This window comes from Sinohyriopsis cumingii, chromosome 5, assembly GCF_028554795.1.
Source record: "Sinohyriopsis cumingii isolate HCF-2022 chromosome 5, ASM2855479v2, whole genome shotgun sequence".
Taxonomy (NCBI): Eukaryota; Metazoa; Mollusca; class Bivalvia; order Unionida; family Unionidae; genus Sinohyriopsis; species Sinohyriopsis cumingii.
This window is the reverse complement of record NC_142965.1, coordinates 54,417,087-54,439,948: the sequence shown is the minus strand read 5'-3', so window position 1 is coordinate 54,439,948 and position 22,862 is coordinate 54,417,087. Positions and strand designations below refer to the sequence as shown.

Genomic DNA, 22,862 nt, shown 5'->3' with positions numbered 1-22,862 from the left:
TTGCACCTTCTATGTGGGTACCCAAATGGAACATATGCAACTTTGACATTAAATAATTAAGTAAGGTTCTGTTCTACTTTACTGATGGTTGTAGATGTTCTAAATAGTTACAAATGCATTACAGTTTTAAAAATCAGTATTTATTCCTGAAAATCAGTATTTTTGTCATAAGCAGTCAGTATTTTAGTACTCAGGAGGTTGGAATGCTGTGATAAGTGATTAAGGTTTATGTGCCCGTCTTGGTCATTGCTCTGTGTATATTGGCATTATAACCTATTCATAACTACAATACTGTAATCTAGGTACTCATATCAGAAATGGTTTATGATGTATAGATTCTGCTATGCTCATCCAAAGTCATTATGCCAAAATAAATCCTGTGATGAGCAAGAATTGCAAATAAATTTTAGCACTTCATCAAGAAGAAACTTTGCTAAAGCATAACTTAGAAAGAAAAATTCATCTCATTCTCATATACACAAATGATTAATTCTTACCTGAACTCTTTTTCTTAGCAAATTTGCAGTCAGCAGGGAAAGTGTAAGCAAACAACACTGGCAGCAGGATTTTTTAAAGTTTTCTTTTATAAAATTTAAATTTGGGTACTTTTTCAATTGATTTTGATGGTGTCCCACAATTTATGACTTGATTTAAATGCTGTGGACCAGAAAATACAGTGCACAAAAGAACTAATTAAAAAATTAATTCATGATTTCTCAACAAATACATTGTTCCAATATATGCTGTAAATATGGTAATTTAATGTCAGTTTGCATCCAAAATTCTGTATATGAATTTCATATCACTACATGCCATGCACTGATAGCAACCTTTTGGTAAACATGCCCAAGAAAAGTAAGCTTTACTTTCTCTTGCAAATTTTTTTCCATTTATAATGGTATTGAAAACATACCAGTAGATAGTAACATGTACAATTTGTGAAACATTTTGATATTTAATTTAAATTTATTCAGAATTTTAATATTGCTTGAAAATGCTTGTAAATTGCCTGTTATGTTTAAGGAAACATCTTGCTTTCACAAAGAAAACAAGAGAAGTTTATTTAGAACAAACAGCTGAGATTTATTAAATTCCAGAACATAGCAATGTTTGTATTATATTGTCCCAGTTATAAAATTACATGCCTTCTTATTGCGCTGTTAATTTCTTTTTAAAAACCAAACTTTTCAAAGAATCCTGGATTATCATTATGCATATGATCCATTTTACTAAGAGACTATAAGACCGAAATCATTATATACAATGATATCCATTTTACTAAGAGACTATAAGACCAAAATCATTATTTACAATGATATCCATTATACTAAGAGACTATAAGACCAAAATCATTATATTCAATGATATTCATTTTACTAAGAGACTATAAGACCAGAATCATTATATACAATGATATCCATTATACTAAGAGACTATAAGACCAAAATCATTATATACAATGATATCCATTATACTAAGAGACTATAAGACCGAAATCATTATATACAATGATATCCATTTTACTAAGAGACTATAAGACTGAAATCATTATATACACAGATATCCATTATACTAGAGACTATAAGACCAAAATCATTATATACAATGATATCCATTATACTAAGAGACTATAAGACCAAAATCATTATATTCAATGATATCCATTTTACTAAGAGACTATAAGACCAAAATCATTATATACACAGACATCCATTATACTAAGAGACTATAAGACCAAAATCATTATATACAATGATATCCATTTTACAAAGACACTATAAGACCAAAATCATTATATATACAGATATCCGTTATACTAAGAGACTACAAGACCAAAATCATTATATACAATGATATCCATTTTACTAAGAGACTAAAAGACTGAAATCATTATTTACAATGATATCCATTATACTAAGAGACTATAAGACCGAAATCATTATATACACAGATATCCATTATACTAAGAGACTATAAGACCAAAATGATTATATTCAATGATATCCATTATACTAAGAGACTATAAGACCGAAATCATTATATACACAGATATCCATTATACTAAGAGACTATAAGACCAAAATGATTATATTCAACGATATCCATTATACTAAGAGACTATAAGACCAAAATCATTATACACCGCTCCCTCGATAACTCGCACCCGGATAACTCGCGATCCCGCTTATAACGCGGTGCCCGTCTTGGCTCCCGATTTTTTCCAGAGAAAATGTATTTAAAATATCTTTAAAATATGCTGAACATGAAAAAATTACGATAAGAATTGATAAATAAAACCTTGATACATTGCTTGTTTTATCATCGAAAATGGTGATTAATGCCTGTAAAAAAATAATCCATATTTTGAAATTTGCAAGTTCTAAAGAAGAATTAATTTCAGAGATCTCAAAAACGCTTACTTACGCATATTTGGACGCCAATTTTTGACCTGGGACGCAGAAAATCACTGAGGCAGGAGTCCTCCGTACGCATATAATAGGTGCGCGGGAAAATTCAAAGATTTGCCGGTCCTGTTTCAGCCACCTGCTTTGTGGGAAAATGTGTTGATCAGTTAACTGTGCTGATATTTACATTGACAGAATTCCGTGACTGAAAGACTCTTTGATGTACTGTTGCCATTTTATGAGTACATTAAAAGAAAAAAAGAACATGATGCAACAGCTAGGTGGCTAGTTCAAAGGCTTTGACTAGCGGCCGAGTGAGAAAATGTACTGATATTTAGTGATTGAATTCAGAGGCAGAAAGACCCAGTTTTAAAATTGTAGCGAGACCTCTGTTTAAAGATATCATATATTATGTAAGTTTTTATGATAAATAGTTGTCAGTATACTGTAAACAAACAGTCTGGTGAAATAGCGATCAATGAAAACTTCTGGTAAATGCTAACAGGTGGCAACAGAGAATGAAATAAACACCAATTAAACGTCTTCCTGTGTGAAAGTCATGTTCTAATCCTTTAATTCCATTTCAGTGTAAACATTATAATCACAACATATTCTGTTTATTGAAAACATGAAAAGAGTCAATCGACCGTCACATCGAAACCCGTGAGTACTTCTGTGAGAACCTAATTACATGTACATGCTGGCTTTGTTTTGATCAACAACTTGGGGAAGTGTTTGTTGCATTAAAAAAAAGAAGTCGATTACAAGAGACCTCGGATGCTGGATTAAGGGTCTTGGAGCTGCCTTTGACGTAAAGCAAAACAGTAACAGAGACAGCGATGATGATAGTGACTTCGAATGTTTCAGTGAAACTGATGTCATTAATGCCGAGGCTGTTTGGGAGAAATTCATACAGACTCATGGTCCTGAGATGGGCGTTTCTCTTGATGATATGGAGGAGTGGATTTGTGCTGACAATGATTGCCCCACAGCCGAATACATGTCAGATGAAACTATAATTATTTCTATAGCGAACAAATTTCAGCAGAAGACGATTCTAACTGGAGTAACACAAGTGTTGAAAGTGATGAAGACACAGATGTTGCACCCACCACCCCTCTGCACAGGAAGCAATCAAATATTTTGATATTGCCATAAGGTGGCTGGAGACCCAAAATGTTGACTACGTAAAACTCATGCAGTTGAGAAATCTGAAGGATTTTGCTCGGCGGCAGAGAAACCAAGAGTAACACACACACAAAAATAACTGATTTTTTCAAAAACTGAATTGATATTTGTCAAGCGTGGCACAAACAGCAAGTATTAACTTGTTCTAATTTACGTTGTTTTAAATCTGTAGACCAATTAAATATGTTAGTACTGATTAACCCTTGTTTTTTTTGTTTTCCATTTTACTTCTATCACATTCAAATCTATTTATCTATCTATTGTTCGATCGACACTGTTTCTCGAAAAGAGTCGATCTTTTGTATATAAAAAAACATCTAATTTGGATCAAACAATAAAACTAGAATGTATCCAATTCAACATAAAAATTAGTGATGTAGTACACAATGTGTGAAGTGGTACACATGTTAAGCGAACGGAAACCACGTGGTATAATGTTTTCGATGATCGCCTCAATATACTGTAATTTATCCTGAAATTAATGCTGTCCTATGAGGAAATAATAAAGTACACCGTTATGAAGAGATATTTATTAACAGTTAATCTCAGAACGATTATAAAGTGAGTATTCAACAGTATAATCTGCCTACCCCCCCCCTTATTTCTCCGTTATGTCGTCAATCACTTTATTGGTTTTGGGCTTATTTTATAGGTCCCTCGATAACTCACGCCTCACTTATAGTGCGGTCGATGTTTCTGGACCCCAATGTGCGCGAGTTATCAAGGGAGTGGTGTATACAATGATATCCATTATACTAAGAGACTATAAGACCAAAATCATTACAGTAGTCCCCCTCTTGAACGGCCCCCCTGACCAGCTGCCACCCGCTCCTTACTTCCAGAATCCGTTGGCACCGACGAGTTTGTGTTCAAAAGTACCCCTCGCGAAAGGCCACCCGGCTAATGTGACCAGCGGCCAGCATATTAGTGCAATAATATAAAATTTGCCCCTCACAAGCGGCCGCATTTTATTTGAATATGTTTCCATAACCAGTATTTTATTCATAACGTATGTTAAGTAATCTGATTTCTGTTTCCTGATGTCAGGTTTTCGTTACTGAAAGAAGTTTTGAGTAAAGTACATGTACCACTAAGGTTAATATTATATCATTTATGCCTCACGAGAAGCCAAATTTATTCCATAAAAACCGAGAGACTCAAATTTTAATTCATACAAAAGGGTAAGTACATGTAATCCAATTAGCCTTACTGCTGTGTTATCATAAGATGTCCGATTTAGTCACTCTGATAATTGTTAAGATTACAATTATTGAACAGTAGTAACAGCTGAGAAGTGGCAGTATCGATGTACAATATCCAAGTCAGCAGGAAAATGGTTTGATAGTCTTTATGGCTTCCCTTAGTAAAATGTTCACTTTGATAATTAGTGGCTATTACTACTGACAATAATTGTCAAAATTACAAATCTTAATGGCCGCGAGGTCAAATCTGCGTGATGTTAAATGGTACATATCGAAGTCGTTTTGGCTTCACTCACTTAGTGTAAAGAAATGTATAAAAACAATAGGGTACCAGACTGTGACTAACGAATAACATGACAAGATCACTTCCTTTAAAAACACGGCAGTTTGTTTAGAGGCATACAAAATTGTTTTATCAGTATTGTAGTTGGCAACATGAATAACTTACTGCAAAAAGATCAACATGTCATCGAGGAAAAGAAAAATTGTCAGTTTAGAAGAGAAAGTGAAAGTAATTCAACTGACCGAGAGGTTCGGGGTGGGGAGATGGGTCGAGGATCCTTGCGGAAAACTAATGTCGGAAAGACTCAGATAAACAATATCGTAAAAGATAAGGAAACAATTTTGCAGAGGTGGGAAGGTGAAAAGGACAGAGAAAGGAAGATCGTTTCAGCCAGGAGATGTTTGTATCCTGATTTGAATGACAAGAAAAAGCAACAATTTTGTCAGTTGAATTGGGATATGACGACTTTACTGCAAGTAACTGTTGGTTGCACAGATTTCAAGTGCAACACAATGTTAAGTGTTCTGTCCTTAGTGGAGAATCAGCTGATGTTAATAATGAAGTTGTTGAAGATTGGAACAAAAGACTAAACGATATTTGCAGGGGATATGACAGCAAGGATATTTTTAATTGTGACAAGACTGGTTTGTTTTTTAGACTGTTACCAACAGAGTGACAGATGATGTGATCTGTAACATAATTATAAAGACAGTTTTAAAACTATATCAATGGTTATTCATAACATTCTTTTGAAAATGATTTAACAGTTTGTTTTTCATTTATTTCACAACATGCATGTGATATTTTAATGAAAATATTAAATGTTTTAGAATTAAATGTACTTGTGACTTTCTTCGTATGTATTTACTATTCACATTTGTTATCCCCCTCTAGAAAGGCCACCCTCATTATAAGGCCACTTCCCTGCTGCATTAGGGGTGGACTTATAAGAGGGGGATTACTGTATATACAATTATATCCATTTTACTAAGACACTATAAGACCAAAATCATTATATACACAGATATCCGTTATACTAAGAGACTATAAGACCAAAATCATTATATACAATGATATTCATTTTACTAAGAGACTATAAGACCAAAATGATTATATTCAATGATATCCATTATACTAAGAGACTATAAGACCGAAATCATTATATACACAGATATTCATTATACTAAGAGACTATAAGACCAAAATCATTATATACAATGATATCCATTATACTAAGACACTATAAGACTGAAATCATTATATACAATGATATCCATTTTACTAAGAGACTATAAGACCAAAATCATTATATACACAGATATCCATTATACTAAGAGACTATAAGACCAAAATCATTATATACAATGATATCCATTATACTAAGACACTATAAGACTGAAATCATTATATACAATGATACCCATTTTACTAAGAGACTTTAAGACCAAAATCATTATATACACAGATATCTATTTTACTAAGAGACTATAAGACCGAAATCATTATATACACAGATATCCATTGTACTAAGAGACTACAAGACAGAAATCATTATATTCAGTGATATCCATTATACTAAGAGACTATAAGAACGAAATCATTATATACACAGATATCTCCGTGAGTCATTTGGAATAATTCACTTTGCTGGTACAGAAAGTGCTACTTACAGGGCTGGTTATATGGAGGGAGCAATAGAGTCCGGAGAAAGAGCAGCTAGGGAGGTTTGTATAAATTTTAATTTATTTTAGTGTCCTAGTCCTCAGTTAATGAAGCTTTATTTTTTGCCTGCCCAAAACTGTATTTGCATAGATAATTTGGAGATATCAGTCCATGGAAAATATGAAAAAACAATAGCACATAGTGGCACATTTACTCTACTGGATAGGCTCTGATTTCATCCCTTGATAACATTTTGACATTTTATAGATTATGAGATCATAATGTGCATTACATCAACATGATGCCTAGCCCACATACAGATAAAATGATCGACCTACATTCTTCCTAAAATCGGTTTTACTTTTGTCAACCTAAAATGGGTTTAATTGAGATGATGCTTTTATTTAATTCATTTTACATTACTTGATGTTTACAGTACCATCTAATGCTCCAAACATTTGACCAGCTTGTTTTCATTTCAGCTTTAGGTTTTTGTAGACCATGGTTTACTTATACATTGTATAATGATCAAAGTCAAACCTGGCCAGGTGACCAGCATATGAAGCTTTTAAGATTTTAAAGTACATTTTTGGATGAAACATATATTGGCCCACTTTGGCTTTCAAAACTCGGCAATGGATAACCAAACCAGGGCTGGAAAAAAAAGAAGTAAAACAGAAATGTTGTGGCACTATGTGTTTAAAATTCAATTAATAAAGATACCTAAACATGCCAGAATCATACATTGAAGATAATGAAAAATAGATTTATATCAATCAGGAAGAATGTCGTAGGCATTGTTGTAAACAAACCTAGTGTATTATTTATGTCATGTACATTATAACATAGAATCTCAATACTGTTAATACTTTCTTAAGAGATGAGATCAAGTATATCTGCGTGATATTAAAATACTGCAGGCAGCATAGTTTGGGCATCTTTTCCAGACTTTTATCTGGAAATTTCTCCATAGTCTGGGCAGCCTGGTATCGATATTAATCTAACACATGGTAATGTTTGTAATATTTTGTACTGTCTACATTTTTACCTGACCATTCTGGTGGCCTAGTGGTTAGAGTGTCCGCCTCAGATGCGGGAGGTTGCGGGTTCAAACCCCGGCAGAGTCATACCAAAGACTTACAAAAATGGTACTAACAGCTGCCTCGCTAGGCACTCAGCATTAAGAGGTTAGTGTTAGGACTGGTCGGCGTGGTGTCAGGATAATATGACTGGGTGGGACATCATGCTACATGCCTGTGGCATGATGCCCCAGTGCTAGACATCACTATAAACTGCCACACTGCAGACATCGTAGCGATATGACTGAAAAATTGTTAAAGCTACATTAAAAATTCTAATCACACACACACACACACACACTTGCACTTCTAACAGTTGGAATCCAGAACAACTTTAAATAGAAAACAGATACATTTAAATGGGACAGCATTATGCTATCCTGAGATGGCATCACACTGTGTGGCTATACTGAAAGATATAATCCCTATGTACATGTACATGGCATGAACCCTGGATGTAAACTTAATACAGTGAGTCAAGTGACTGACAATGGCTAATGCATAATTACAAACCACACTAACAATGGCTAATGTTCTATGCATAATTACAAACCACACTGACAGTGGCTAATGATGTATGCATAATTACAAACCACACTGACAATGGCTAATGTTCTATGCATAATTACAAACCACACTGACAATGGCTAATGATGTATGCATAGTTACAAAACACACTGACAAGGCTAATGCTGTATGCATAATTACAAAACATTGACAATAGCTAATGATATATGCATAAGTACAAAACACACACTGACAATGGCTAATGATGTATGCATAATTACAAAATACTGACATTGGCTAATGATGTATGCATAATTACAAAACACACACTGACAATGGCTAATGCTGTATGTGTAATCACAAAACACACTGAAAATGGCTAATGCATAATTACAAACCACACTGACAATGGCTTATGATGTATGCATAATTACAAACCACACTGACAATGGCTAATGTTCTATGCGTAATTTCGAAACACACTGACAATGGCTAATGCATAATTACAAACCACACTGAGTCAATGGCTAATAATGTATGCATAATTATAAACCACACTGACAATGGCTAATGTTCTGTGCATAATTACAAAACACACTGACAATGGCTAATGATGTATGCATAATTACAAAACATACAATGACAATGGCTATTGTTCTATGCATAATTACAAAGCAGGCAACATGACCTCTTTTATCTTTGTGTTAAAATACAACGATATGGAAACTTTTTGCACACAATTCCATGATGTCATGTTTAATTGAAGAGAGTGCCTTCTGAGCCCTTCTTTCTTGATTCTGAAAATCATCTTCATTCACTGACATTTTGCCTTGTCTTTCACATTCTATCACTAGATCTTGAGCAGAGCAAATGAGTTGCCCAGGTACCCAACAAATGAGTTGCCCAGGTATCCATCAAAACTTTAATGTTGGACATGTATCAAGGTATATGTTGTGTTTAATTCAGGCTTATATATATGTCTTTAGTTAGGAGCTTTTTGTAGTGCGTTTGATATGCCTGGTGCTGATAATGTTGATCATTTCCATGACTAAAATGTCTTGGATAAAGGAGATAAAGTTTAATTGACCACCTTTCTTTCAGTACTAAATTTAGGATAGAAAGTCAGAGCTTCAAACTGTTTACTATTTTCTTTAAGGTTTATATTTTCTTGCCCCTCACCCTTCCTATCACCATGAATATTCTTCTGTTGTTCCTTGCAGATGCATTTTTATGAGTGGTGCAACCTTTAGTGTTAAGGAATATACAAATAATAAAATACAATTCTTGTTTGTGAAAGTAGGTCAGGAACTTCAGAAGAATGGACCTGAAATTTTGAATATGTTATAAACTTGAGGATGGCTTCCACATTTTATTTGGTCAGAAAGTTTTGAGGAACTGACCTGAAATTTGGCATTCTTTATGACTCTGAGGTCAGCTTCCAAATATTATTCTCCTGCCTTTTTATGAATTTAGAGTTGTCTCTCTGCCCATCTGTCTAATAATATTTCCTCCTCTGCATGATTACTTTAGTTTGCACACAGTAAACTGTTCTTGGATTAGTCTTGGTAGGTTGATTGCACTTGGGAAGAAGCCTTTTGATTTTGGAGTTGAAAGTTCAGAGATTAAGGTCAGTGTGACTGTAAGAAGAAATATAGCTTCAGTATAATAAAATTAGTGCCATATCACATACCTACATCAAACATTGTAGATGGCTTGTACTTGGGAAAGGAACGAAGCCCATCAGTTTTGAGGTCAAAAGGTCAGAGATCAAGGAGGTTACTGTGACTAATACATGTAGATGAAAAATGGTTTCCACACAATAACATCAATTACATCACATGCCAGGACTAGCTCACATGGATAGCTTGTGCTTGAGGTAAGGAAGACTCCTGTTGCTTTTGGACTCATAGGTCAAGATCACTGTGCATGAAAGAAGAAAAAAGGTGTCCACACAATGACATATTTTTCTACACAACTGACCTGGAATAACCTTTGTGGATGGCTTGCACTTGGAGTAAGGAAGAAGCTGTTTAGGTTAGGGGATCAAAATGTCAAAGGACAAGGTCACTGTGATGGAAGAAAGACAAATGGTTTCTGCACAGCAGCATAAATGTTGCAAACATGGTAATTAGGAAGCCTGTTGATGTTGGGATCCAAAGGTCAAACTAGCCTATCAGTTTTGGTATCAAAAGGTCAAAGGTCAAGGAGGTTACTGTGGCTGATAAATGAATTTATTTTTTGCACAATAATGTAAGTTACATATTGTGTATCTAGAAACAAAGTTTGTGGATGGATTGCACTGGGTTAAGAAAGAAGCTTGTCAGTTTAAGCATCAAAAGGTCCAAGAGTGATATCCTTGACTGAAAGAAGAAAAGTGGTTTCCACACAATAGCATTAATTCTACATTATAGGCACAGACCAGTCTTAGTGGCTGACTTGTGCTTGGAGTTAGGATGAATCTTATCAATTTTGGATAAAAAGGGGGAGGGGTAGGAGCATCTTTTATGGCCACCTTTTTAGTTTTATCTTTGTGATAATTCTTATAAATAGCATCACATACACCCCAAGTAAATTGCAATTTGTGTAAGAACTATCACAGTGGTAATTGTCAATGTAAATTTTAATACCTATTTCATTTTATATTTACAACACTTCTCTCCTGTAATATCTAGCCAAAACAACATTTCATTGGTGACTCCAGAATATAAGAATTTAAAAAATAATGACTTGGAAATATGTTTAGAACTGATTATGATTTAAATAGTAATGATTATTATTCATGAAACAATCTTTGGTTTTTCTCCAGATGAGCTCTGTAGAGCCATAATTGTATTGCATGTTATAAATGTCTCAAGCTTCTGTCTCTAAACGAGTCATTGTATATTTTAGCATGCAAATCCCGTTGCTTATATTTGCACAGAAATCCTAATTATGCACGTCTCAAGTTTCTGACTCAAAATGAGTCATTGTTTACATTAGCATGCAAATCCCATTGCTTATATTACACTAAAACCCTAATTATGAATGTCATATGTTTCTGACTCAAATGAGTTATTATTTTTTTTGCATGCTTATACCGTTGCTTATATTGTTAATACATGTTCTGTTATCCCTCACTGTAAAAACCCTTCATATAGTCTGCCCAACTTAAGAATGAATTTAGCCTGGGTTCTTATTAAATTAGACCTTCACTGACAATAGCTTTTATAACATGGATTTTGTCTTAATCTTATCCTGTATTATAAAGTTCCTTCATATACTCTGCATACCTGCCATATTCCCAGAAAATGCTGGGTTTTTTAGATTCAGAAAGTGAGTTTTGAGGTCCCAAGGGGGGTCAGTGCATGTGACCAAAAAAGGCATCGTCATCAAACGGAAAATAAACCAACTTTTCTTATAAGCCTATAGAAGAGGATTGGAAGTTCAAATCGGAAAATAACTTGTCTGTCTTTTTCAAGGCATTTAATATACTGACAAAGAAAAAAATAGTTTGTGGATTTAGTATTGTCATCACCATGCTCAATGTGTAAACCATCATAGCCGCAGTGACATTACATAAAAATGTACATCAGGTTGCTAAAATCCATTGGATGGCAAAAAATAGATTTAATTAGATGCATGGTTCTGTTCAAACTTTTCTGCTACTACTGGTACCTAAGTGTCTATACACTTTAACCAATCAGACCGCAATAAAAACTGTATTCTTTATTAGATAATAGAAATCATCTAATCTGATACAAAGATCTCTAGTAGCAATATTAATCAGAACAATAGACAGTTTTATTTTTACCAATCACACACTCTAAATCTGGTAGGGATCAACATCTCTGTTTAAATCAAACTCCAGGCATTTAACTTATTATATTTCCTCTCATGAGAACGTAGAAGCCAGGCCCCATGGTCAGTTACCAGAAGTAAATTTACCTCAGTTGAGAAAACATTTTCCTTCAGTGACTACCCTTGCATTTTACTGATTATGTCGTAAACTATGACTGACATGGTCCTATTGCATCACAACCACTACACAAACTATGACTGACATGGTCCTATTGTATCACATCCACTACACAAACTATGACTGACATGGTCCTATTGCATCACAACCATTACACAACTAAATGAATCTGGATGGGTCTTATGTGCAGAAACAATATTTAAATACAACAATGTAATAATATATTCAAAAAAGGAAGATCTTTAGAAACTTTATAAAATATACCACAGTTCAGTTGATGCCCTCTATTGGACCCAAAATTATAGATATTGAAGATATAGATAGAATTTGTGATCCAATCAAATTACATTCAAATGTGTTTAACATTTCAAACACTATGGAAAAATCTTGTTTTCAGGCTTATGTTTAGCATTACAAAAACTAACTTTGTTTATCTACAATATTTAAAACACAGGGTTTGTAATCTAAATAAAAAGTCTATAGATATTTCTAGCCATTACTTTGTTTATGTCCCTATTTAAAAGATAGTTTTCTATATTTATGTTTTTTCCACCGCTTTAGCCAAATCCCAGCTGCAAGTCAATGGTATCATTCAAAATCCAGATGCTGCAGTTATAGGTCTTGTCAATACAGTTGTATCATGACCTAACATGTAGCAATACGGGTTGCACCAGGAACACCAGCGACACCATCAAAAATGGGGTATATAAAATTCTAAATGACAAGATAAAGTGATTTGTTGAACATAGGTATCAACCAGATCAATTCCCTCTGAGGAGTTAAAGTAATAATAAACCTGGTCAGGGATTGGGGTAGAGGGAGGGACTAGATGGGAGAGTATTCCTACACATCCTTTCAGTCTTCACTTTCTAATGATCATGAGATATGCTTGTCTTTATAGAAAAATGAATATACCTCACATTTAGGTCTGACTATTTCATTGGGGAGAAAGTGGGGGAATTAAAATTTGCAAGGTTAATGGGGGCTATACAGGTTGTTGTTGTTGTTGTTGTAGGGTTTAATGCCATTTTTCAGCACACGATAGGCTATACATGGCAGCCAGTATTAATGGTGGAGGAAGAACCCGGGAAAAGGCTATACAGGTAATACAGCAGTAATAAATGTCTCTGTCTAGTGCTCGGGGCGTTTTTGTTTTATCAATGCAAACATGAGCCTGTGCTTATTACTGACCTTCACAGCATTGGTCAATTGATAGTTTGTATTTTAACAAGATTAAGATAAATAAGACAGAAATAACCTGACTGTTAATTCATCATGTTGAATATATTACAGGCAGTGCTCCTATTTCAACAGACATCATGCAAACTGGAATAATGTCTGTTGATATGCTGTTGGCAGCATCTGCAAAGAATTAAATATCCCTGCCCCTTAATGGTGTGCTTCATGAAGAAAAATTCCATCAACCAGGAATTCTGAAATTTATTTTTGCTGGGCTTTGCTTTCTTTGTTGATAGCAAAATGCTTCCCAAATCACCTTAAAAAATGAATGACACTTGAACACTCTACCAGCAACTGAAGAAATCATGCATTACTTTAGCCTGCCTACATGGAGAAAATTCAGATTTCAAGGAAATGTTGCTGCTGTTCACAGTTTAGTCAATAATCATTAATACAGATGGTGTAAACATTTTTATTCAATACAATGATATGTAATATCTTTTGTTCTTCAATATGCTTTTCATATTTCATTGATTTACCTATATTAGTTGTTCCACCTTGTGAACTTCACATAATCAAATTGGCACAACAGGCTAACCCACTACAGTCATTAAAGTACAGTATCACACTAACCATTTTTACTCAGTTAAGTAATATGTGAAATGGTGATTCATATGCAACTTCTGTGCCTACTCATGGGATTAATGAGAACTCATTCTAAGACATTGTGGATTGTATCATTGTAGTACATCAAGGTATCCAGATTTTTGGAATTTATTCTGAACATTCCTACTCTTCTGGATTTATGATATTAAAGACTTCTAGGATTATTTGGGATTTAATTCGCAATACTATAAGTATCTCATAAATTTTTACTTTTAACTCGGAGACTTTACTAAATTTGTTGGTTTCACTTCTTTCTTTTACATAAGTCATAACATTAGCCATGGATCTTATTAAATAAGCTAAGGTAGACCTTGTTTCCGCCTTGCAACTTTGCTGGTGATAATGATGCAGTCATTAGCACTTCATGCAAAGTGAAAGTGTGTGTCCCATCTTGTATATTTTTTATAACTGCCTCTTTTCAGGTGGGAGATTATAGGAATCCACAGGTACAGCCATGTGACACACAATCTTGTTGTCTGCTGTATTCATTGGATTGCCATGAAACTGGGTAACTCTGAAGATGCATAAGTCAGCAAACCACTTTGGTCTTGCAATTTATATATGAGTTATTTCCCTTTTTGACATGCAGCTGAACACAGCGTATGACAAAATCTTTTGAATCCATCTAGTCTTTGATTTTTTTTTATGAATCAGTGTGGAACATGGTACACATTATGGTCATCATGAGAAGCTGTGAATATTGAAAAATCAGAGTTCCTGCAATTTTTCTTTTGAGTTATTGCCATTTTAGACTTGGAACCTAATCCTAATTATAGTGTCTTTCAAATTTTGTATCAATCACTGTGAAACCATTTGCATATTATGATCTAATGATGAATGTATTGACAAATCTTTTTGCTTCTGTATTTCATGCATCACTAACTTGTGAACAGTTTTTTGTTCACATTTTATTTTTCCAGCACTCATTATATTATGATTATCTGACTAGTTGATTATAAGAATCTCATTTAGTAGGTCAACCATGTAACAAAAGAAGGTCACTGTGGCCTACATTTCACATTTTTTTGGGTTTGTGCAAGTTTTTGGATTTAGCTCATAACTAGATGGGTTCTTTTGCATCCCATATGTATGCTGTTATACCTGAAATCATGAAACTTTTATGAAGGTATGCATTTTAATAAGTATTGTATCTTCAGTACAAAAGTAAGTGACTGACCTATATTTTTTGCATAACTGACTTTGTTTATATTTGGCTTTTGACTCATGATGCTGGATTGATAGAATTGGTAATTTGAAAATGGACTTTGATTTTGTTATCAAGATTATTTTATTCTCAGTCCATTTTATGCTTGATAATTAATGTTTATAATTGCTGATGGAAACTATTAAAAGCTTCATAGAGGCATTTTATTAATTTTTCCCTACATTGTTGTAGCAATGTTGCTCCATTCATTCCCCCTGCAAGTAACTTTAAATAACTCCTTCTTGACACAGTAGTGTAAAGAGTGACAGCTGAAATCCATTAGAAAGATTTGCAGATTTCTGCAAACATTAAATTAATTTAGGGTGAATCATATGAAAGTTCTGAGTCAGCATGGTTGTACAGTTGAATTTATTTAAATGGTTGAATTGGTTCAATTTTACCCTTTCATAAAGGAATTTTATGTTGGGAATCCATGTTACAATTAATAAAACTTGTTTTAGCTGATGACAGGGTGGCCAAATCAAAACATTAGAGTCATCTAAAAAGGGTTTGGGAGAGAGTAAAAGTTTTCATATGCCATGTCCATTCTGTTGTACATGAACCTATTCTGCACATAACTTCTGTTCAGCTTTGTTGATTGCTTGGGAAAGGATGAAGTCCACTGAGATTCAGGGTCAAAATGTCAAACATTAAAGTCATCATAACTACACAGAGAAAATGGTCTTCATATAATAACATTGGTCTTCATCACATACCTATAACAAATGTTATAGATAACTTGTAATTGTGATAAGGAAAAAGCTTGTTGACCTTTTAGTCTAATTGTTAAATGTCAAAGTTAAATTGATTGGAAGAAGAAAAATGATTTATGTACAATATCATTAGTTCTACATCACATACATGGACCAGAAAGCTTGCACCTGAGGTAAAAAGAAGCCTATTGATTTGAGGTTCAAAACATCCAATACCAAGGTCACTGTGAGTTAAAGAAAAAATGTTTTTTTGTAATGACAGTTCATTTCTCAGCTATGTACCTTCACAAAATTTGTCGATAGCTTGCACTAAGGGTAAGGTAAAAGATTTTCAGCCTCAAAAGGTCCAAGGTCCAAGAACAATGACTGCAAGAAGATAAATGGTTTCCATAGAATAACATCAGTTTCTGTGTCAAATACCAAAATTAAACTTTGTTGATGGCTTGAAATTTGGGTAAGGATTCTGCATATTGACTTCGGGATTAAAAGGCCAACATAACTCAAAGTAGAAAAATGCTGAATATATAATAATATTTATTTACATCACTCAACTTGACCAAACAAATGGATAGCTTCCACTTCAAAGTCACTGTGACTGAAAGAAGGATGGCTTCTAAACAAAATTTCAGTTCTTAACCATGTATCTTCAGCAGAGTTTGTGAATGACTTGCATATTGGTAAACAATATATGAGATTTTTAGGTTAAGGTCACTGTGACAGAATTTTAAAAAAATAGTTTCTGCACAATAACTTTTGTTCTACATCACAGACTTATACTAAAGTTTGTGGATGCTATTTACTTGGCTTATTGAAGTTATTGATATCGAGGGTAAAGTATTCAAAGGACACTGAATGAAAGAGAACTGCTTTTTGCATAATAACTTTAGTTCTGTACCACATGCCTTAAGGTCATTGTGGCTCAAAATTGGTTTTGAATGTAAAAACTATTTTGTTAGAGTAAAGTTCCATGACCAAACTTTATGGATTCTTAAAATTAGGGTAAAAAAGTATGGCAAAGGTTCTGGTGTCTGTCTGTTTCAGTGCTGTAACCTTAGTTCAAGACTTCATACCTTGACCAAAGGTATGAATTAGATTGGGTAAAATTAGATTGATGAAAGGTCAAGGTCACTGAGACCCATTGATCAATAATCTCCAGAGTCAATCAATCCCCTCTGATTCCTTCACAGAGGACTATTGATTCTAATTCCTTCACAGAGGACAATTAATTCTAATTTCTTCACAGAGGACTATTGATTTTAATTCCTTCACAGAGGACTATTAATTCGAATTCCTTCACAGAGAACTATTAATTCTAATTCCTTCACAGAGGACAATTAATTCTAATTTCTTCACAGAGGACTATTTATTCTAATTCATTCACAGATGACAATTAATTCTAATTCCTTCACATAGGACAATTAATTCTAATTACTTCACAAAGGACTATTAATGCTAATTCCTTCAAAGAGGACAATTAATTCTAATTCCTTCACAGAGGACAATTAATTCTAATTTCTTCACAGAGGACTATTGATTCTAATTCCTTCACAGATGACAATTAATTCTAATTCCTTCACAGAGGACAATTAATTCTAATTACTTCACAAAGGACTATTAATTCCAATTCCTTCACAGAGGACAATTAATGCTAATTTCTTCACAGAGGACTATTAATTCTAATTCCTTCACAGGGACTATTAATTCTAATTTCTTCTCAGAGGACTATTAAAAACTTAAGTCAGGCATAGTATGTGCCATTCACAGTGCTCTTACATTGATGCTGTGCAATAATCTTATGTCACTCAGAAACCAAAATTTAACATTGGTAACAATTTAATGATGCTGAAATGTTTTGACTTGCATTATTTTATACAAGAAGTTACTTGTACACTGATAATGCTAAAAATTATCTATAACAATTGAATGCAACATGAAGCTTTGCAGAGTAGTAAATTATAATTTATGCCAGTTTGTTCAACTTTAAAAATGTCATTTCCATTGCCAATATGGTAATTTTAAAGTAAGCAATCTCTGCATGTATTTTGTAAAATGTGCAGGACAAATTTACAGTTTTATTTACCAATAGAACTTAAATCTGGTCTGAAATTTAGGTCATAAGTCCAGCATTATGATTGGCTGAAATTTAAGTATGACTTAAAATTGACCAATCAAATGTCTTTAGCTTAGACTTAACTTTTAAAACCTGTATTGCTAACATTAGGGCCGGTTGTGGATTGCCTGAAGTAATAGAAAACGAAAGTCATGACGTGGTCAATTACCAAAGCAAAGGAATTGGAAAAAAGCAATTTCCCTTTTGGTTGAAGTAAATCAGGTTTAAGATATTTTCTGTTTTTTTTCTCTATTTTCTAAGATATGATTGTACAGTGAAATATATTAATAGAAAAGAGTATCTATCCACATAAAATTGCAAATAAATTACATGATGATGAAATCTTAATTTTGTTACAGCTGTGCTTTCTCTTAATACATATCCAATTTATAAACTATACTGCTATTTAATTCCACAAAATTATTGAACACTAAAGACATTATATTATTTCTGCTTTTCACTTTAGATTCTGTATGAGATTGGAAAGATAAGCCAACACCAAGTCTATCAAGATGAACCAGAGTCTCCAGACCACCCAGCTTCATCCTCAGAAACCTCCAAGATTGAGTGGTTCCTCCCCTCTGTTACCAGACTAGTTCAGTTTGCTGTGGCAGTAGTGTTAGGCATGCTGGGCAATGAGGTTTATGGCTGGCTCAGAGGCTGGAGGTGGAGTCTTTTTTACTGGTGGTTTAGAAGAACATATGCATGGGATGACTACGTATTGGGCAAGCAATAAAAATTATTATCAAAGTTAAATCAAGGATGGAAAAGTATTTCTTACAGTGCCTTAGGATGAAAATCTTGCTTTTTATTTATAAATTTTGTCACTTAAATGCCCAGAATTGTGTATAGAATATGAAGGGAAAATTTGTGTACAATGTCATGAAAATCCATATTACGGGCAGGTCAGTCATTAAAACATTCATCAGCAGTGCACTTAGATCTAAATGTGACTGGATATTATTTTCATGTAGGACATAACATACAGAAGCCTAAAGCCACAAAAACTTCCCAAATTGTGAAAACTGCTTTCAAAAAGATTTCTGGAGTAAATTCATCAAATTTCTACCAAATTTTATAAATAAATTCATTTTGCAGCAACATATTCTCCGAGCTTAAATCTATACACTTTTTTCCATTATAATTATATTTTATGTATAAATTGCATATTATATTTGTATAATTTTAAGTATGTCTAATTATTTTAGAATGGTAGAAAATTGGGGAAATAGTGTCTTGCTCTTCTGGAAGAGGAATCAAGTGAATAGTATTCAATAAGATTACAAAAAAATTATTTTAACAGAATAGTTTTAAATATGTTTCAGGCATCATGTTGGGCAGTGAATTCATTTAACGTTTTTTTCTTCAAATAAACGTGCATAAATGAACTAGAATTTATTGTAAAATCACATGTGGGACCTTCATATGTCTATGTGCATTAAGTAATTGTACTGGGTCTGGGACCTGCATATTTAAGTGTGCATTAAATTTACATACTTACTGTGGTAAAGAGAGTTATGAAACATGCAGTGATTAAATTGCAGAATAACATGAAATTTATTCATGGATTTGATTTGGAGATTAAATTGCAGAATAACATGAAATTTATTCGTGGAGTTAATTTGGTAATTAAATTGCAAAATAGCATGAAATGTATCCATGGATTTAATTTGGTGATTAAATTGCAGAATAACATGAAATGTATTCATGGATTTAATTTGGGGATTAAATTGCAAAATAGCATGAAATGTATTCATGGATTTAATTTGGGGATTAAATTGCAAAATAGCATGAAATATATTCATGGATTTAGTTTGGTGATTAAATTGCAAAATAGCATGAAATGTATTCATGGATTTAATTTGGTGATTAAATTGCAAAATAGCATGAAATGTATTCATTGATTTAATTTGGTGATTAAATTGCAAAATAGCATGAAATGTATCCATGGATTTAATTTGGGGATTAAATTGCAGAGTAACATGAAATGTATTCATGGATTTAATTTGGGGATTAAATTGCAGAATAACATGAAATTTATCCATGGATTTAATTTGGTGATTAAATTGCAGAATAACATGAAATGTATTCATGGATTTATTTTGGTGATGAAATTACAAAATAGCATGAAATATAAAAGTTTTTGACAGTTAATGATTGGTTGCATTTAATGGTCATGCAGATTTGCAAAGGAATGTTAAAATATGACTTTTAATGCTAATATTAGTACTGCTAGTAAGTAAAAGCAGAAACTTTTAATTGGTGAAACTGAGACAAAAAGTTATTGATAATTTGGCTGCATATACTAGTGAAATTGATTTCATATTTTCTTGCATTTTATAACTTATGTGTTCCCTTTAAAGAAAACTGAAAATGAAATTAAGGACACTGAGTTAACTGAGGACAAAAGTTTGGCAACAAAAACTTGCTAGTGTACATCCCAAAATACAGGGAAACCCCATAATACCATGATGATATGTCCATTGTGCCATCATGTGTCATATGATGCAGTAATGAAACAAGTCATTCAACTGCAGAAATGTTGTACGAGTAATATCTAGACTCTACAAGATGAGGGATGGGGATGAGTATAAATATACAGCCTCAGTGATGCAGTTACCAACTTTAAATGGATGCATGTTTAACAAGAATACTTAAAACACAATGACTGTATTAAATAATTTGTTTGTTTACAGAAAACTGGTTTAGTACATGCATGTTTAAGAAAATTGGCAAAAGAACATGAATAGTTGAAGTACATGTGTACTAAACAGTTAATCTCATTTAATCCTTAACAGTGTCCTCAAAACTACAAAGAAACGGTGTTTAATAATCCCAGAAGAGAACATAATGTGGCTGAATTCAATGCAAAAATTAGATTTCATTAGCAAGGACAGTTTGACAGATTTCAAACAGTTTAGTTAATCTCTGAAAAGAAAAGATTACATGAAAGGAGCCCTGTATTAATTGAACTGAGCTGAGTATTAATTGAAATGTGATCATTATTAACAGAAAAATATGCAAATAACTGTTGTTTTGCACACTAACACAACAAGCACAGACAGCAGCATATTTTATAACAGTAACGCCCTATACCAACTAAATCATAATTGGTTGTATTCCAAACTAAGGTGTCCAAAAACTACATTTGCACATGTCATATTCACTGTCAGGATGAAAGCAAATATCTCATTTGTAACTTAACGTAGCATCGCAAGGACATTTAAAATGTATATCACTGTGATCTGCATTTCTGACTACGTCTTACAAAACTAGAAAAGATTGAGTCAGATTTTAAGCATATTGATGAAGCCATATGATGACTGTGTGAGTGTTTGTGATTTGGGTTTTTAACATAGCTTTAACAATTTTTCAGGCATATCGGTACTGTATCTGCAGTGTGGTAGTTTATACTGATGTCTAGCACTGAGGCATCATGCCGCAGACATGTAGCATGATGTCCCACCCAGTCACATTATCCTGACACCAGGCTGACCAGTCCTAACACTAACCTCTTAATGCTGAGTGCTGTTAGTACCATTTTTGTAAGTCTTTGTTATGACTTGGCTTGGGATTGAACCCATGACCTCCCACATCTGAGGTGGATGCTCTTACCACTAGACCACCAGAGCGGTTATATGATGACTGTAAACCAAGCATGATGACTGTAAACCAAGCATGATGACTGTAAACCAAGCATGCAAGGCATGATGCATAGATATATTTATATTCACACATTTTATAGGCAAGATGAAGTAGAGTGGGGGGTACATGAATTACATAGCAAATGACAAAAAAAAAAACTTCAAACACATGTTCAGCAATAGTGAATAAATTTTCTGGGCTTGTACTATATACATCAACAAAATATTTAATTCTGCTTATTTACAGAAGGGGAATAGATTATATTTGTTTATTGAAGAACTCTTTTACTTTTAGCAGCTGAATGATTTACTGGTGATTGTCTGACAACACTCAAGCACATGTACATAAATGTGTCACTTGTTTTGTAATATTTTTAACTGTTTTTAATTTCTGTCATTTGTCATAAATAGAGCAGCAACTGATTTATTGCAACAACATTTTGCTGAGGGATTATTTTTGATCATTTGCAATTAATAAGGTAAATTAATAAATTTCTTAATTCAGGTGATTGACTTTTTCTTGTGAATATTTGGTGTGAGGATGTGTATATCAGTTCATGAAGAAGCTTTGGTGGTCTGTTGTTTTCCCCAGAGTGAATGACAATTGTATACAAAGACAAACACAAAAAGGAATTCATAGCTTTATTGTAGGTGGTCTTTTCTTTTCCCTGGAGTGAATGACAATTGTATACAAAGACAAACATCAAAAGGATTTCATAGCTTTATTGTATGTGGTCAGTTGTTTTCCCCGGAGTGAATGACAATTGTATACAAAGACAAACACAAAAAGGAATTCATAGCTTTATTGTAGCTGGTCTGTTGTTTTCCCTGGAGTGAATGCCAATTGTATACAAAGTCAAACATAAAAAGGAATTCATAGCTTTATTGTAGCTGGTCTGTTGTATTTCCTGGAGTGAATGACAATTGTATACAAAGACAAACACAAAAAGGAATTCATAGCTTTATTGTAACTGGTCTGTTGTTTTCCCTGGAGTGAATGACAATTGTATACAAAGACAAACATAAAAAGGAATTCATAACTTTATTGTAGCTGGTCTGTTGTTT

General features: G+C 33.4%; 1 protein-coding gene across 3 annotated transcripts in view; it reads left to right on the top strand.

Annotated features, from left to right (window-relative positions):
* LOC149799198 (amine oxidase [flavin-containing] B-like) overlaps nt 1-22,302 on the top strand; it is a 96,416-nt gene extending 74,114 nt beyond the window's left edge. Inside the window, exons 12-14 of one of the 3 annotated variants that reach the window (XM_089958462.1) lie at nt 6,691-6,802; nt 9,181-9,233; nt 18,620-18,785. In XM_089958462.1, the coding sequence (XP_089814588.1) occupies nt 6,691-6,802; nt 9,181-9,233; nt 18,620-18,644 (190 nt within the window). In that variant the 3' untranslated portion in view covers nt 18,645-18,785. Of the gene's footprint in view, nt 1-6,690; nt 6,803-9,180; nt 9,271-18,619 lie in introns of all 3 variants that reach the window. The other 2 variants (XM_089958463.1, XM_089958461.1) reach the window with 2 other exon arrangements.
* The last annotated feature ends 560 nt before the right edge of the window (nt 22,303-22,862 follow it).